Source organism: Zootoca vivipara, chromosome 5 (assembly GCF_963506605.1).
Source record: "Zootoca vivipara chromosome 5, rZooViv1.1, whole genome shotgun sequence".
Taxonomy (NCBI): Eukaryota; Metazoa; Chordata; class Lepidosauria; order Squamata; family Lacertidae; genus Zootoca; species Zootoca vivipara.
In genome coordinates, this window is record NC_083280.1 from 56,797,895 (window position 1) to 56,816,589 (window position 18,695).

The 18,695-nt window shown below is 39.4% G+C and overlaps 1 protein-coding gene across 1 annotated transcript in view; it reads left to right on the forward strand.

The window, feature by feature from the left end:
• Positions 1-18,695, forward strand: part of ABRAXAS2 (abraxas 2, BRISC complex subunit) — a 32,515-nt gene that overhangs the window by 3,370 nt on the left and 10,450 nt on the right. Inside the window, exons 2-8 of the mRNA XM_035137743.2 lie at positions 4,197-4,287; positions 4,928-4,964; positions 6,944-7,010; positions 11,173-11,363; positions 12,981-13,100; positions 14,011-14,095; positions 16,563-16,677. Coding sequence (XP_034993634.1) covers positions 4,197-4,287; positions 4,928-4,964; positions 6,944-7,010; positions 11,173-11,363; positions 12,981-13,100; positions 14,011-14,095; positions 16,563-16,677 — 706 coding nt within the window. The remainder of the gene's footprint in view (positions 1-4,196; positions 4,288-4,927; positions 4,965-6,943; positions 7,011-11,172; positions 11,364-12,980; positions 13,101-14,010; positions 14,096-16,562; positions 16,678-18,695) is intronic.

The following is an 18,695-nucleotide window of genomic DNA, read 5'->3' on the forward strand; positions in this document are numbered from 1 at the left end:
ATTTCAAGATGGATTTAACAATGGAACCACAGTCCTTACTATGATGGATAACATTTATACTGGGGAAAGGAAAGAGTCCACCTGGAAGCTTTCAGTGTTCTTGGATACTAGATAGTATCCTTCTGGTTTAACTGTCTGGGTTGGGGATCAGGGACACTGCACTAACTTATCTCAATAGTTAGTTTTCTGTACAGGCAACTCCCTGTTTCCACAGTGGGGGTTGGGTTCTGGGTCATTGCACATGTCGCAGAGTGAGCATAAGCCCATCCCATTCCTCCTTCCAGGGCCGAAAATGACATGTGCATCAGCAGTCACAGGCAGTGTTCAAAATTTTCCAGGCACATTTTGCCCTTGGCTATTGGCCACTTGTGACCATGTGAAGATGCCCAGGCACCAGGATGGCACCTGACATCTCCACTATCTGGAGGTGCATGCCTGGGGATCCTTGGATGTTGACTGTTTTCACACGCTAGCACCACATCCTGTAGAATTCTGTCTGTTCAGGAACCAAAAAGTTGTATTGAAAAATAAGACTTTTTAGCCGTCTGGCCCCAAAATGGCAATTAGACTTTCTGTTTTTGAGTCTGTAATCCTGGTTGAAGGAGCCATTTGGCACCTAACCTTGAATTTATAACACTGGTCATACGCCAATTGAACATTGCAAAATGGTTTCCACCTGTATATATATCATTCTTACTAAATTTATTGGGTGCTTTGTCTTGCTGAAGGCAAATCAAAGCATTTTTTTATATAAAAAGAAAATAAACCACCACCACCACCTCCAAAAAAAGGCCATAGATAGTTAACAGCCAAAGGCCAGATTGAAGAGTAATGTTTTTGCTTGGCGCCTAAAGATATGTACCAACAGTTCCAGGCAAACCTCCCAAGGAGAGCATTCCACACAAAATGCAAAATGTCTGTTCTTTTTTTGCCTCTGGACCTCCCATGAAGGGTACACACAAAGACTGCCCTTGGATGATAATCACAGGGTCCAGATTGGTTCACATGGGGAGAGCTGGTCCTTGAGGTATTGGGGGTGGCGGCCATGCTTTCTCTGTTGCTGAATGTTCTTCACAGGGAGGCTCACTTGGGTGCCAAACTTTATATGATTCTGACACATTTTATTCACACAGACTTCCTAAACTGGTTAACTCTTATTCAATTGCCATGGCTCTTTCATCTATTCCCAGTTTACTGCTTTTATACTACTTGCAGAAATGTGCTTCTTCTCATTGTTCTTAGAATGTCCTGTAAGGTGCTCTAAGAGTTTAGAAGTTGCAGGGTAGGCTAGAAAATGTTTTAAATTATACATTTTGCCATTTTGCATGTATCTGTATCCTTTGGTTTACCAACAGGAATGGAGGAATTGCAGCATAGAAAGGGCAGGGAGGAAGGGATCAGAGATGCTTATCACATTGGCATTGTTTGGTCCAATTGAAACCATAGTAGGAGTTCCATAATGTGTTTTGACTTATTGAACAGTAAGCATATTGAGCATAATCATGTGCAGCTCATTCATAATTCTCTTGCTATTTTGGGCACATACTAGCAATATTTCCCTCCTAAAAAAGTACTTTTGGAATGATGATCATGAAATCATGTAGAATTTTCATGTTATATTTTCAATGTATATTCCTTTATGATATTCTGCCAATAGATTGAATCTGTTCACCTGTGGGGGGAAAACAGGAGAAGCACTTAAGAACAAAGTAACATTTTCTGTTTATAATCTTTAGACTCCTCTTGTTAATGAGTTTATGTCTCTTTCCTAACACCATACAATGTTTTAATTTTTGTTTTTTTCTCATTTCAAACAAATAATTAATTTGCAATTGAATTCTAATGGTTATTTGGATTACCATTAATTGTGGTTTAAGTTTATATGAGCTACTTCAAGGGCTAACAAGGTAGAGTATAGATTTGGAAAACAATATTCCCCAAACTTGTGGTTTATTGGGTAAAACAATATGACTGTTTTAGGAAAACAGGCCTATTTTAATTTCATTTTGCTTGTTGATAAATAGCAAACAAATAAGTTAATGGTATCCTTGGTTTCTGTTACATTATGCCTTATTTACATATCTGTGTGCTAAATTCAGTAGCTTTTGTCCTTCAGATGAACTTTTTGTTTTCAACTTAAACAATTTTGACTTCGGATCAGTGAATTCTGTTGTCTGCTCTGGGAGGCAAGCTTCTTGAAGTGCAAGCTGTTCCAAAACCCAAAATAGGAATGTTCTGCCTACTTTTTGCAGTATGCAGCTACTGGATTGTAGCTTTTGCAAATATGCGCTGGTTTGTGTTCTCTGATAGCATTTTGTAGTCCTGTTTTATCTGTGGAACGCTTGCTCTGTACATTATTTCAGAACCAAGTAGCTTGCATGTTATTTTCATTAGTTAAATGAAGAAGCCAACTTTCAAATTCCATTTGTGTACAGTACTTAGGATAGACTACAGAGAACAAGAGAAGTTCTAAGCTGGTGTTTTTACCTCCTATATTCAGCAAGCTTTATCGTCCTGCTCTTATTTTCATATCTTTCTAAGCCCCTTTTTGGGTTACATCTGACTTCACTGTAGGAAGAAAATAATCTTGATGTGATAGGATGTAAACATAAGTCCTGTGCTAAGAATTGAAAATGCTGTCTTCCGTAAATAGAATCTAAAGGTCCCAAATTTTCTGCCTCTGTGAACCTGCTTAATATTTCCAGCAGGGGCCCATGTGACACACTGGCCACATTCACACCATGGTTGAGCGCCATGTGTATAAGCTGGAACTGAGACAAAGCAAATCCTCAGGCTCATAGACTTCCTCCTCTATTTCAGCTAAGTGAAGGACTTAACCAGCATTCTCCCCCCCCCCAATTTTTTTCCTGAATCTTTGCTGCTTGTTGGGTTCTGGTTGAAAACAAACCCATGGTTTGAAGTTTGCTTGTTTTGAAACTGACAAGTTTGTGATACAGTCTTACGTCTGGATGACCAAATTCAGGGAAACTGAAATTATATACTAGTGAAGCCATTTTGGTTGCATAAGAGGAGAATAGAGGTGGTGGTAAGCCAACCTACTGTGTGCAAAATAATTTCTTAACCGCTCAACTTCAGTGATATTCCAGTGAAGAATTTTTTGGCATTCCACTACTGTATACATAATGAATATACAAAATATAAATGTAATTTAAATAAACAGGAAATAAAGGGAAAACATTTAACAGTCTTTGATATAACATAGTTTATTGCATGAGGCTACAATTGAGCCATCCTGGCATTTTGATTTAGCAATCTATCTCTTTGATGAGTAAATTTATCCCACTGCATGAATGGAAGTCTAGTCTGCTCACACATGCACAACCCTGGAATGACCCCAGCTAGAAAATGTGCCCACTTTGATTCAGAAAAAAAGTTTATTAACCCCATAGGACCCAGGGGTCTTAGTACTCTTAACATGAGTCAACAGTGTGATGCAGCAGCAAAAAAAGCTAATTCTACTCCAGGCTGCATCTACAGAAGAATGGTGTCCAGACATACCACTCTATTCTGCCCTGGTCAGACCACACCTGTAATACTGTGTCCAATTCTGGGTACCACAATTTAAGAAAAATGTTGATAAGCTGGAACATGTGCAGAGGAGGGCAACCAAGATGATCAAGGGTCTGGAAACAAAGCCATATGAGGAACAGTTGAAGAAGCTGGGTATGTTTAGCCTGGAATTGAGGGGACTGAGAGGAGATATGATATCTTCAGATATCTCAAGGGCTGTCACCTGGAAGAGGAAACAAGCTGGTTTTCTCCTGCTCTGGAAGGTAGAACTTGAACCAATGGCTTCAAATTACAAGAATGAGATTCTGACTAAACATCAGGAAGAACTTTCTGACAGTAAAAGCTGTTCGGCAGTGGAACAGACTCTCATGAGAGGCAATACTCTCCTTCCTTGGTGGTTTTTAAGCAGAGGTTGGATGGCCATTAGTCATGGATGCTTTAGCCGAGATTCCGGCTTTACAGGGGTTGAACTAGATGACCTTTGGGGTACCTCCTAACTGTACGATTCTATTATTCTATGAGTAGAAGTCAATTTGTGCAACCTTGGATTGTGCCCTTAATAATTTCAGTTACATGTAGTTACGAAAACTGCATGAAGATAAAACATGATGGAGTATAATTGTAGGTTTTGTCATTAATCATAATCCTTTTGTTCAATTTTATAGGAAGGATTTCTTTTAGGAGAGATAAGGCAAGAGGAGACGTTTAGTATTAGTGACTCTCAAATCAGCAACATTGAATTTCTGCAAGTTATTGGTAAGTAGCTACAGTTTAATAACTTGCACTGCAATTGAACCACATTTGTTTGCTTGTTTGTTTCACTCCCATGTTTATTGCTTTGAATTATCAAAAAATGGTCAGGTAAGTTTCTCAACAGGAACTCTGTTCACTACTGCTACTTGATTTTCTACTTTCTGTGGCATATGATGAAATTTCCCAGGTGTACACTTCAGGGCTTTGGAGACAGGTAGTTAAGAAAAGAGCAGCTACTTCATGAGACCATTTGCACCTGGGTACATGTTTTTCTAGTTCAGCAGATAGACAGCTGAGTTACATACTTTTTTCTTGTGCTTGAAATACAGTTCAATTCCTAAGGGGGAAGGAAGCCACTGGACTGGAAGCTCGGCTACATGTTTATAAGTGCTAAGTGTTGTTCCAGTATCCATAGAATAATGTCCTTTATTTGATTATCGTACAATTAATATGACTAATGAGCAAAACACTTGTATAGGTTAATTTCATTGATATTAGAAATGTTCTATGTATGTTCAGGGAAATGGAATTGGGTATTTGCTCTTGGGTTGATGTTTGGAAAAAACATGTGTGGTACATCTTGGTAGTTTTCCACTTGATGCAAAGTATAACTGAAACTTCCACTGTCAATTTCTTGGTCCAGATATCCATAATCATGAGCCTTGTTCCAAACTCTTTAGGTAAGTTACTTTGTCATCTTTTTCTTTTTCCTCTGTGCCAATTGTAGGTGGGCTGAAACCAGCATTAATATAACTGTCAGAATGAGCATCCAGTCTAATTATTTTTATTTAAATCAATACCACAGGTGTTATGAAAGAAATTTATAAAGAACAAAAATAAATCCTGGATGCACTTGGGCGCTCCCATATGTAGTTTACATTATTTTACATAATTTGCAATGCATCAATGCGCCTTGGTAACTGAAGAAGTGTGCATGCACACAAAAGCTTATACCCAGAACAAACGTAGTTGGTCTCTAAGGTGCTACTGGACAAATTTTTAATTTTTTAACTTCTTGAAGATCATCTAGGGAGCTTTGCCAGGTGGGGATTTGAACCCCAGCCTCTGAGGTCCTAGTCCAATGGTAACCATTACACCATGTTGGCTCTCAGAATTTGTCTGAAACTTTCTGCCAATCCTAGAAATACCAGCACTTCCACATAGGAAAGTTGAAAGCTGAAAGCAATAGGCGTCTATATATACAAAAACAAGTTATAAATTCAGTTCAGATTATATAATGTTGTTGTCAGTGGAGTTTAGACCTCTTCTTTTACTTAAACATGTACAGGAATAAGAATTTGTACACAATGCACAGCATCTGATAGTGATTTACTTTAAGACAAATGCAACCTTTGACATTGTTAGTTCTGTATAAGAATAGGCTTCGTTTTGCTGTGTGAAATAAGAAACTAACATGGTTGGAATATATGCCTATTTTACTGTGCCTTTAGTGTTCCAATACTTTAAAAAGAAATTTTCTTTATTAGACTGACCCCTGTCAATGGGTGTCATGAACTGTAAACTTCCTCTACAAAGAGGCTAAGAATTTGGCAGATAAGTCTAGGAGGAATGTCATTTTCTAATACAGGATATACTTAAGTTTCTGTTCAGATGTAGAAATTTGTGGATTTTAGTTACTATGTATGTTCAGTTAAATGACAGCTCCAGCTTGATACTGATATAAATAAATATGTGATGTTCATGTTAACTAAGAAAGTTATGGTAATTGTTTGGAACTGCTTTTAGGGAGATAAAAATGCTATCTGATAATAACTGAAATGCATCTTCATTTCAAAGACATGCCTTATAAATCTCATTATATAATCTCTAAAAATGCATGTTTTATATGTTTATTCTACACACACTGGGTATTTTGAGTATGGATACTTGCATACTGGGTGTGTTTGCCTTACTTAATTGTTCCTCCTGTCTTACAGTGTTTAGTTTGAATAGAGATTAGGCTCTGCTTATCCAGTACATCTAATACCCACACAGATAAAAGTGTATAAGGCTTATGGTACTTGCACATAAATGTATATGCCTGGTCCATACTAAACCGCTGTCTACACACAACTCCTTTGCCCATTATGTGTTGAATGGATACATAGCATGTACAGACTGACAATGATCTACAGTGTAAGCATCTGCTTCTAACAAAAGGAAACATACATACCTACATAAACAATCAATAAAAAATACAACCAAATTAAGCAATTTCCACATAAATCATATTAAGATCTAAAATAAAGATACAAAAAATAATAATATCAGAAACAGCAATAATCCCACCCCCAACAGAAAAAAACCCTAAGCAATATTCCAACCCAAAAACGTATGCTTTGGTCTTGAATGCTGCTTCTGCAGGTGAACTCCTGTCCCTTAGGCATGTGAGCAAGAGCTAGTTGAGATAATTTTTATAAACATTAGTGGTAGATTTGTTACTTGTGAAACTTGACATTTAATAGCAAACTTTTTTCAGGGGTACATGTTATTTTTAATAACTTAGCTGTTTAACTGCCCCATAATATTTTTCTATGAGGTTTAATTGTTTATGGATGTAGTGAATAAGCAGCCTCAGATACACCTTTACAGTATATTACATTTTATTCCACTAAACATCACTGACTTGATTCTAAGCCAAACCTAATTTTTTCTTAAGCTTTTATGACTATGCGGGCAAAGTCAATGAAGAGAATTTGGATCGGATTCTTAAAGATCAGAGAAAAGTAAGTCTGCACTTCTTTTTTAATTTTTTCTGTGTGCTACCAGTAAGGCCTGAAGAAAAAGTAACTAACATTTTATCATTAAAAATTATGAATGGAAATATGTTAAATATTAGACCAGGCATGGCTAACCTTTTTTGTCCCAAGTGTTTGTGGCCAATCTGCATGCACATACACTCACACACCATGTGTGAAAAGGATATGTAAAAAATAAAAGGGAAAGTATCGCAATGAGCATTCACAGGTAACTGATAATGGGGAGCTCTGCCACCTGTCTTTCCTCTAAGCCAGGCATGTCCAACAGTTAGATCATGATCCACCGGTAGATCACTGGACATCTGTGGTAGATCACCGGTAGATCTCCCCCCAAAGAAGCTCAACAACTTCCGCTCGCCTAAAGAAAGCTCAACTTGTTTGTCCTGCACCTCAAAAAAACTGGGGCTTTCCTCCTCCCTAAAAGAACACATCTTTGCCATGCACCCCAAAAATGGGGGTAGATCACTGCCAGTTTTTAACCCTGTGAGTAGATCGCAGTCTCTTGGGAGTTGGCCAACCCTGCTCTAAGCCAGCGTTTCTCAACCGCTGTTCCGCGGCACAGTACTGTGCTGCGAGACAACGGCTGGTGTGCCGCAAGACGCTGGCGACGAGAAGGGCGATTTGCTGCCCTGACACGTGATTGGCGGCCGCCATTGGGGCGCTGACCCGCCGGAAAGGAAGCCGGCCGGGTCACGACGGGGGCGGGGCGAGCGCAGCTCTAAACAGCCACCACCATGGCCTGCTGCTGTTCGTCTCGCTCCTCTTGCTGGCGGCGCCCGGGGCTTGGTCGGCACGGGAGTGAGCGGCCTCTTTGGCGAGGAGTCCTGCAGAAGGTGAGGTGCTCTTCTCCGCGCGCACGGGGAGAAGGCGGCGAGTGGCTCCGCCCACCAGGCCGGGACTGACGGGACTGAGGCGATTCAAGTCTGGGTGCCGCGGCAATGGGCGAGCCTCCCGTTCCTTCCGCTTCACCGCCTCCGGGCTCAGTGCTGCGCCGGCTGCAGTACCTGGAGGACGGGGGCCCCTTCTCGTGCGCAGCCTTCCCGGAGCTGCGCCACCCGCCCAACCTGTAGCCGAGGCTCTGCCGCTCGCTGCCCAGCTGCCCGCCTTCTCGCCGCCCCACTCCCGTTGAGAGAGAGAGACAGATGTGCGCGGCCTCTGAGCGTGTGCAGAGCGCCGGCAGGCGAAAGCCCAGACGCCGCTTTTGTAAGGTGCAATAGGGCAGGAGGCGGTAGAAGCCTCTGGCTGTGCTCCCCTCAGAAGTCCACGGGGCCAGCTGCTCCCTGGATGGGACTGCCCGGCGCCGGCCGCGGCTACTAGTCCCGGTGGCTCTTGGTGCGGGGGGAGGACAGCGTTGTCCACAGCTGGGGAGATTGCTGCTTCCTGGTGTCAGGGCAGGATGCTGGGGTGGGGGGAGGAGAGAAGAGCCACCAAGGGAGACCTGGCTTTTTCTCCGTTTTTGCATTCTTGGCATGCTCAAGGAGGATTGGGGCTGGCATGGCTTCCCAAGGGGAGCCCCCCCCCCAGTAAGAGACAAAAAAACAGTGACAGTGTTAAAATGATGTACTTGTACTGTATAAATCTTGGGCAGCCGCAGGCATGAAATTGTTGAGGGGCCTGCCTCAGGGATCTCTTGTTGTTTTCTGCTCTTCTCTCCACACACTGAGTGACCACTTTCCCAGGGCCACCTGTACACAGAGGTTAAAGCTTAGTTCTCTCTCCCTTTCACTCCCATTTCTGCATCACCCAACTGATATTTCTGATCAGATGCTTCGTTGTCTCAAGCGCCACTGCCTCCCATACTGAACTTCTCATATTTCCTCTTTAGCTCTCCTTTTTTATTGTATTTGTTGATGACGTATTAGATGTTAATTAGTAGTTGATTTCACTGGCACGTATGCAAAGGTCACCTCTAAATATCTTTTTTTTAAAGTATTCATCTTGATTTTATTCCACAAAGTTTATGCAGAGGTTATAATGTTTACTGAACATTTGTTCCAACTTGTTTGTGGGCAGTTACACAACAATGAACATTAGTTTGCATTTATTCTGATTTGTTTGTTGGGTGTTGGTCTTCCTGGTATTAATTTGTTTACCACACACTTTTCAATGCATTTCCTTGTCACTTTCCAAATTGCAAAAAAGCCCTATTCTTATGAATATTTAAGTCTCACTATTACTATTTCAGTTCAATTCATTTGTCAAAACCACAGGGTCATAATTCCATTCCTATAGAGTTATGGCCCTGTGGTTTTGACAAAAGAATTCCCTTATCTGAACATGAGATTTCATAACAATAGGGCCTTTTTGGGGGGAGTCCTGAAGTGTGTATGTAAATAAGTATGTATTAATAATCATATTTTATATGGGACTTTGACATGGCAGCACAAATATTTGAAATTAATAATGTCTTTATTATATTATTATAAACTGCTGCCTTAATTCAATAGAATTACTTTATATATAGTCAATATAGGCACAGAGTTAAATTTTTTAACTTTTTTAATGGTGGTGTGCCTCGAGATTTTTTTCATGGAACAAGTGTGCCTTGGCCCAAAAAAGGTTGAGAAACACTGCTCTAAGCCATCTCTCAATCTCTCTGAATCCTGTAGGACTGGTGAAGAAGAATTTTCTAAATGTTAACTTTTTTGTAGTTGTTGCTCTCTTTGGTTGACTGAATTCAGTTTCATGTCAATGTTAAATAGGATGAGATGTAGGATATAACCCCAAGGAATTTCCCAATACTTCTTTTGGGAAATAGGTTTTCTAGCACCACTTTTCTGTAACTTCCCACCAAAGGAGTCTAGCCACAGTAGAGCTTTACTTCTAACTCATGTGGTCAGCACTCAACAGTGTGGAAAGAATTTTTTTAGAATTGTAGTTGGTTTTTCTCTTCATGCAATTTTTTTTATTGTACTCGCTAGTTCACTGGGGCACTGCCATACCTTGTGTTTTGTTCTATATCTTTCTAAATTTCTTTTTACAATGAAAGGGGGGGAAAAAAAATCTTTGCCAATGACATTAAAAGGGACTTGGTGGTTCATAACAATCAGCAGCCTAACTCTCAGTTATGGCTGATAATTGGGTGGAACTTCCTCATCCCTTTCATCTTTCCTGTGGCTTTAATGGGAAAAAATGTTTTCCGTTCTCTTTGAAATATAGAGAGGGTTTTTTTTGTTTCCTTTCAAGTAAGATCTAAATAATTGTAGGAATTATTGTACACAGTTAAATATACAATAACACTTTTTTATTTATTCTTCTTACTTCAGTTTTGAAGAAGGGAAATTTTGTAGTATCTTAGTACTGTTAGTATCTACAACAGAGGTTGATAGTGACTATATTTGGCTTTGCAGACCACTTCTAGCAGCTCCCCACACCCCTCAACAATTTGGCTGCATTGATGGTGCATTTTTAATTACTGTTTTTAAACTGGGAAAGGGAGGTGTTGCATTTGAGCCCCATCAAGCTGGTGTGACAAGAGAGGTTTCAACCTCTTTGTCCAGATCAGTTGATGATGAGAATGCAGATCTGATAAGCAAGGAAAGTGGACGCTCTTGAGCCCCATTGCATTGCTGCAGTAGTGTGAGCTGAGAGCTTTTATTCTCTTTACCCAGAACAACTCAAAGATGAGATTTTTCCCTCCCCTGCAGTATATGAAAGAGACAGAGAGAGTGTGTGTGTGTCATGCGGTCCTCAGAGCATTGGATAACTTTGAATGTGGCCCTCAGGTGTAAAAGGGTTTGCAACAAAAAGAGATTTTACTTAAACAGTAGAAAAACATAATGACTTGAGGGAAAAGAAGCTTTTAGGTATCATGTGATAAGAAGCATGCAGGTTAAATTGAATGTACTTCAGTAATAATATCTGCTGTCTCTGAAACAGGTTTTCCTGACACTGCAAAGTGTAATATTTTCTGAAGCATGGGATTGATGGTAACATGAAGGGATTCGATTTTCTCTAGATTGCAACAATGCTATCTTGTAGAATGCCATTTATTTCTTTGATTAGAATAATTATGCTTAAGAATTCTGGCATCATGTTGGGACTTTATAATTAATCTATATTGGATGTACTTTTGAGATGCCATTTTTATCCTTCAGTTAATACTTCCTCAACTCAATCTTTATTGTAGAACGTTATTGGATGGTACAGATTTAGGAGAAACACCCAGCAACAAATGTCATATAGAGAACACATCATTCATAAACAGCTGACACAGATTCTTGGAGTGCCTGATCTTGTCTTCCTTCTCTTCAGTTTCATCTCAACTGCAAATAACTCAACACATGCTTTAGAATATGTTCTCTTTAGACCAAACCGAAGGTAAACAGTTTTTAAGATGTGGAGGGGAACTGTTTGTCCATTTTAATGATTTTTTTATTTAAAAAAGTAATAGTCACAGATGATGTGCAAGTTGCTTTTCATCTGCGTGTTTCAGGTGCTTCAAGTTCTAAATATTTGGTGTGTATTGTACCAGATGACATAATTCACAGACAAAATCCAGAAGTATATGCTCTTCTGTGGAAGTTGTCCTGATGTCCCCCTAATTATACAAAACTGCTGAGTAATATATCCAGAAAGGGGGGGTTACAGTCAATCATCACTTTGCACAGGGGTTCTGTTTCTAGCCCCAGCATGCATCAGCAGAACATGTATAAGCGCCCCGCACCCTGTTCTACCCTTTTAGTGACTCATTTAGTGATGTTTTCGGGTCACTTCTGGGTTCAGTGCTGTGTATGCATGTGCCATCGGTTAATTGGTCATTGCCTGTATATGGAAAATATAATGTAGGAATTTGTAAGAATTATTATTGGATGACACATTGTAGTAGTTTATTCTGGAGCAACCCAGTTAGATGGGTGGGGTACAAATATATTGTTGTTGTTGTTGTTGAAAACTGTATTCTCAATATATCTGCTAGTAAAATATTCTGCTGTCTTTTTGTTAAAAATATTTTGTGGCCCACAAGAGTAACTAGAAACTAAAATATTTGAGAGACATGAAAATGACCCAATCACAAATTGGCTTTCTATAGCTGATCTGGTTGTACTTGCATGTAGGACTGCAAACTTTAATTAATTGAGCAATCATCTAAAACTGTAGCAGTGGGAAACAGCTTTAATCAATGTGACTAAGAATTAAATATTATGCTTCACCTTTTTTTAAAAAAAGCTATTTAGAAAAAAACTATTTGGTTCTAGTGGTGGTGGGTAATAAATAACCTCTTTCTTATATAGCCATCATTAACATTTTACAGCAGTGAGTTAGTTATATTTTATAGTTTGGTGAACAAAAGCTAGGTTGCATTCCTTTAATGGTCTGGTTTGCATGTACAGCAAGCTATGGCTTACTGCGTATAAGCAAGTATGCTGGTGCCTTGAGAGAAATGAGTGCTGCATTTCTCCCCTGGTCTTCGTGTACTACTAGGAGCAAGCTGCAAGTTGTAACCTAGGGTCTTTACTTACTGCTCATGGCTTGTTCGGGTATCAGCACTTAAGATCATAACTGGTATGTTAAAGTAAAAAAAGGTAAAGGACCCCTGACAGTTAAGTCCAGTCGCAGACGACTCTGGGGTTGTGGCGCTCATCTCGCTTTACAGGCTGAGGGAGCCGGCATTTGTCTGCAGACAGTTTTTCTGGGTTATGTGGCCAGCATGACTAAGCTGTTTCTGGCGCAATGGAACACTGAAACCAGAGCAGCACATAGAAACACCATTTACCTTCCCGCTGGAGCAGTACCTACTTATCTACTTGCACTTTTGGCATGCTTTCGAACTGCTAGGTTATATTTCCTTCTTAATTGTAGCTTTTTGAAACCCTAATCATTGTGGGGAGGTAGTAAGGCAATAGGCTCTCCTGGGTGATATTATTATGACTGGAATCTCTTGTAGGGAAATAACATTACAGAAAGTAACCTCATATTTCTAAACCTTTTCTGCAGGTATAATCAAAGAGTGTCACTTACTATTCCTAATCTAGGCAACACAAGCCAACAGGAATACAAGGTCTCTTCAGTGCCAAATACTTCCCAAAATTATACCAAAGTTATTAAGGAGCATGGGTGAGCATTGTTTTAATATGTAACAAATGCCATAAATGCATGTGATCGCAAACTTAGTCACACTTGCAGTGGATCCATTGATTTCAGTTATCATGACTGTTAGATATCACCAGGAGCAGATCTAGAGCATTCTTGAATATCTGATTCTGTTTAATGACTGCTGTTTTTTAAACAGTACAGAGAAGCAGAAAAATAAGTCAAAAACTTTATTTGGGATAAAGCAAATTATCAAGAAAAGCAATGTTCATGTGACCGAGGTTAGCAATGTTAATGTGACCAAGGTTAACTGTAGAAGATCTCCATGTGTAGGACATTCATTGGCTTAAATGAGGCTCCTTGTTGGCTTTTAGTTTGTCATGGTTTATTTTTTTGTTTTTGTTTGTTTTGTGTGCAATAAATATTTGATCTATTTACTTTGTGGAATAAACGTTTATCTCCTGTTAATATAACATCAGGTTGTGCAAAAGTAACTTTGGATTGTATCTACTGGTGTCTTTTTACTTGATGGAAGGCTCTTTGATCTAGTTTCCATCAATGGAACAGGGAAGGAGGCATTTTTTGCCGATTTCCCTCTCCTCTGCAAAACCTCAGCCCCTGGCCAATTTGCTTGGATTGGGGACCCTTTGGAGCAACATGTGCAGTGGCACACAGAACTGCAGGGGGAAATGGAATTGACAAAAAATGCCTCCCTCATTTTTCTGCAAATCGAAACCTCTGCTGCATCAAAGAGCTTTGTGTCAGTCCAGGGTGCATCATAGATGCTATCCTTTGGTTTTCGGACAGCTTCAGCAGCCCAGGCCTTGCTTCCTGGAGTATGGCTCTGAAAGGTAAACCCTTTTGAAGGGTAAAATACATATTGGAAAAGCAGGATTTTCCCATTTCTAACTCATTATTTCTGATGTATTTTTAGTACTGCTTTTTTTGATAAAGATGGTGTGATGAAGGACATCAGGGCTATATATCAGGTTTATAATGCACTTCAAGAAAAAGCACAGGTAACTCTTCTTTAATGTTCTGTATTTATTGTGGCAACTTTCTGCTTATTAATGCAAAGCTACAGTAAAACGTTCATTTCGAATTTAAATGTTACACAAACAACTTACATTGTGAATAGTTAAGTTATATTAAGTCAAATCAGCTAATTAAGATATTTAGTTAATAATGCTTAATAGAACAGAAATTTCTAGCATAAGAATTGTAGGTGATAATTGTCTATTACAAGTTTTCCCTGCTTTAAGACTGAAAGTAGCTGTCAAGGAGATAGGCCAAATTGTCCTATGTCCAGATCTCACTTTAGGATATGCATGGGCAAAATGCTGAATCTTTGCGGCTGCATTCTGCTGAAGGGCTTTCTCCACTGGACTTGATTGCAAAATTGAGGCCCTACTGTATAATGCATTAAGGCTGTGTGTGTGTGTGTGTGTGTGTGTGTGTTAAATATTTGATAAGGAATCTTTAAAGAATACTGTAGCATTTAAAATTAGCAGAAAATGGAAATCCCTCTTTGCTCCAGTCCTTCCTGTTCTGTGATTCAGGCCCTACTGCCTATTATCTGGTCTTTTCAAGGTCTGGATGCCATTGTGCCAAGGTTTAATTAAGGCCATAACTGCATGTTTACACTTAAGTAGCTCCCCCAATTATGTGCCTGAAACCTGGTTTATGGCATTACCGGTGGTAAAGTAAGCATCCATAATTACTCCTGCTATGCATAAAGTTGCCATCTTCCTTTTATTCTTGAATCCTGTGGGTTGATTTGAAACTGCATCATTTGTGCCTTTTCTTTATTGTTCAGATTCGTAGCATACATGTCTGGTAGTTTAGTTTAATATATTTATATATTGTTTTGAGGAGTCCCAGAACGTTTGCAGTAATAGAGTATAGAATATGAAATACATAAGATGTTCAAAAAACAAAACAGATATAAAAACTAAAAGTCTTCATCTGGTAGATAGCTAACCAGGTTTTATAGATTGAGGGGGAATTTCTAAGAAGAAAGCTGCCCAAGCTTAAATCCTGCCTACCTTATCTCAGTTGTATAGAGGCTTATTAGGTTTCTCAGCAGTGATGAAAGGGCCGTTTTCACATGCTCAGAGGCACACTTCTATATTCTATATATATGATCCATGCTGTGATCATTAACATCCGTACAAACATTAATACCCTTAGTGGTTCTCTTAAATAGAGCATCTCTATGTTTTATTCTTTAAAAAAAATACATTTGACGTTAAGTAATTGCAGTTATCATACAGGTGTGTTGAACCTCTGTCTGAAGCAAAAATGAAGTAAGTGCTTGCTTTCCTGAAATCACCCTTTCCAATATTTGTAGGGATGTGACTTTCCTTGCTTTATGTTGGTGCACAAGTGACTTAAAGAAGCCTACCTGTGCATGCTTTGTGGGCTTACACTTATTTCTGTTACGTTTAAAGCTAATAGACTGTGAACTTTGACTTAGGCTTTCCCCCAATATTAAGTCCTCACATTCTTTCTCACTCATAGCTCTTTAAAAGAGAAAAAACAGATCCATGTGAAATGCCATGACATCTTCAGATGAAGGGTGGTATACAAATTTAATAAATAATAATAGTAATATCTCACCTAACTTTTACAGTTCTAAGTTCTAAAGAACAGTCAGGTGTATAAAAAGCCTCTTCCCAATATATTCCCCACCTGGCCAGTATTCACTAGATACATTGCAATTATGGTATAAATGGATTTTTATTTAGCTGTTTCTTCAGCAGGCTGCTCATCTCAACTTATTAGCTGCAGTGCAAATAAACTTTGCACTGCACCAGCTAGAGTGGCCATTCTCTTGCATTACTCCAAATAACTACTTGACTCTTCTGGTTTGCCAAATCTGGTGTCAGCATTAGTGGCTTGGGACTACTCTTACAGTTTTTGTAGTGCTACATCCCAGGCTGTGAGTGGACCTGCCCTGATTATTACATGACCCTCATGCAGTTTTGCTGCAGTGCATAAAATCAGTTTGCATTACTGTTCTCAGATTCCAGTAAGTAATGATTGAAAGGTGGTGACATAGAGCATTATCTGTTTTCAATGAGGGTTTATGAGTTGTTGCTTGGCATAAGCACACTTAGCATTGGCAGTATATGAAGCCAAAATCTGGCTGCTAAGAGTGCAATTACTCCAGCTACTTGGGAGTAAACAACTTTGAATTCCAAAGAACATACAGCACAGTCCTAACCATGTCTATTCAGAAATAAGTTTTTAAAACTTAGTGCAAATTGTATTTCATTCCTTCAGTACTTTACAAGGATTCCCAGAGTTGAAATTTGACAACTTCACTTTCTACCACAGTAATTGAGGTTTGGTCACAAGTGGTGCATAGTATATGAATTATGAAAATCTCACAGTGGCTGTGTCTTGGAACTTGATTCTTCTACATTGCATTTCTGCTAAGGCTTTTGAACATGAATTTTCACTAACCTTGTGTGTTTCTCCTAGGCAGTATGTATAGAAGTAGAGAAGAGTGAACTAGCTGCTGAAACTTTCCAGGCAGAAGTCAATAAGCTAAAAACACAAATCTTGCAAAAGAAACAAGAAAAGGAGCAGGAAATAAGTAAGCCTTTTCTGTAAATGTTCTCTACCTGGCTGGGAAAATTGACCGAACACTCAGCTCTGCAGTCTTCGCTCCGTTACACAGTCCAGTCTGAAACAAATCCAATATTTAGAGTTTAGTACATAGCACAATAGCTGTGAAAGACATAAGACAAGAAGCAGAAGCTTTTAGGGTAAGGTAGCAAGTAACCAAAGTGAGAGCTGAATAGGCCTGATAGTGGGGCAGAACTCATTTTGCATGGTTTCTGCCCACTGCATTCTCTCCACACTGTGCAGAAGAACTGAAGGAGTATTGAAAAGAGTTTGGAAAAATATCCTTCAATTTTAGAGAAACAAAATTTTAACATAACTGCTTCTGACACCAGAAGATTGAATTTTGAAAAGATTATATGCATGTTTAGTTTCATTTGTCCATGACAGATGATATGTGATAGTTCTGAATTAGTGTTCAAAACCTCAGTGCCTCATTAGCTAAGAATCAAAATCAAAGTTACTATTGTATAGTTCAGACATACATAGATCTCATCCCAGTTGGTCTCAGTAACATATGAGGAAAGAGGTCAGAAATGAGAAATCCGTATCTGATGGTTTTGTGGTTCAGGTGCTGTTAGGAATTCTCTTGCCTAAAAATGAGCATACTTCTCAATGAATATTAGAAACAAAATAAATAAATAAATCCTTACAGTAGCACCTTAGAGACCAACTAAGTTTGTTATTGGTATGAGTTTTCATGTGCATGCACACTTCTTCAGATACCATGCACACGAAAGCTCATATCAATAACAAACTTAGTTGGTCTCTAAGATGCTACTGGAAGGAATTTTTTAAATTTTGTTTCGACTGCAGCAGACCAACACGGTCTGTAATGAATATTAGGTTGTGGTTTTGGCTTTTAAAATAATAGCCAATTGAAATTGCTTTAAATGGTTTTACTTCAGTCTTTTCCTGCAGAAGTACAATCCTCTGTTGTGAGGCATAATACACGTATGCTATATATAAAGGTAAAGGTAAAGGGACCCCTGACCATTAGGTCCAGTCGTGACCAACTCTGGGGTTGCGGCACTCAACTCGCGTTATTGGCCGAGGGAGCTGGCGTACAGCTTCCAGGTCATGTGGCCAGCATGACAAAGCCGTTTCTGGCGAACCAGAGCAGCACACGTAAATGCTGTTTACCTTACCGCTGTAGCGGTACCTATTTACTTGCATTTTGACGTGCTTTTGAACTGCTAGGTTGGCAGGAGCTGTGAGCGAGCAATGGGAGCTCACCCCGTCACAAGGATTCGAACAGCCTACCTTCTGATCAGCAAGCCCTAGGCTCTGTGTTTTAACCCACAGCACCACCTGCGTCTATATACAGTGGTGTCTCGACTTGCGAAATTAATCTGTTCCGAAGGCACCTTCATAGGTCAAAAAATTCGTAAGTCGAAAAGTGCCATTGGAAACGCGATTTCCCATAGGAATGCTTTGGAAACGGAAAAATTCGTAAGTCGAAGCAACCCCATCTAAAAATTCGTAAGTTGAAAAAACCCTATCTAAAACCGCCGCGGTTTCCATTCGGATGTCAAGAAATTCATAAGCGTGCGGCCATTTGCCCCATTTGTAAGTCGAAAAATTCAGTTGTCGAGTCGTTCGTAAGTCGAAAAATTCGGTTGTAGAGTCGTTCGTAAGTCGAGGTACCACTGTATACTATATGCTATATATACTCTGCTGTAACTGTACCATTCTTTTTTGCCCATGAGGAATTCTCTTCTGAGAGGCAATAAATGCACCTACAGCAGCCCATTATCAAGTTTGTGTTAGTGCCTGCCTTTGAGAAATCCTGTCAGTTTGAGTTAACTAAACCAAATTGCTCCACTTCACTTTGGCACAGGGTTTAACTTCTTGCAACACATTGCACTAATGAAGCATGCTAGTACTAGCAAAGTGAATTCTAGGAAAACCAGTTCAGTCAGTTTAACATTGGCAGTTTTTCACTCAAATGACTTACTTAAACACAGTTCAGTACATATGTGCATTGTG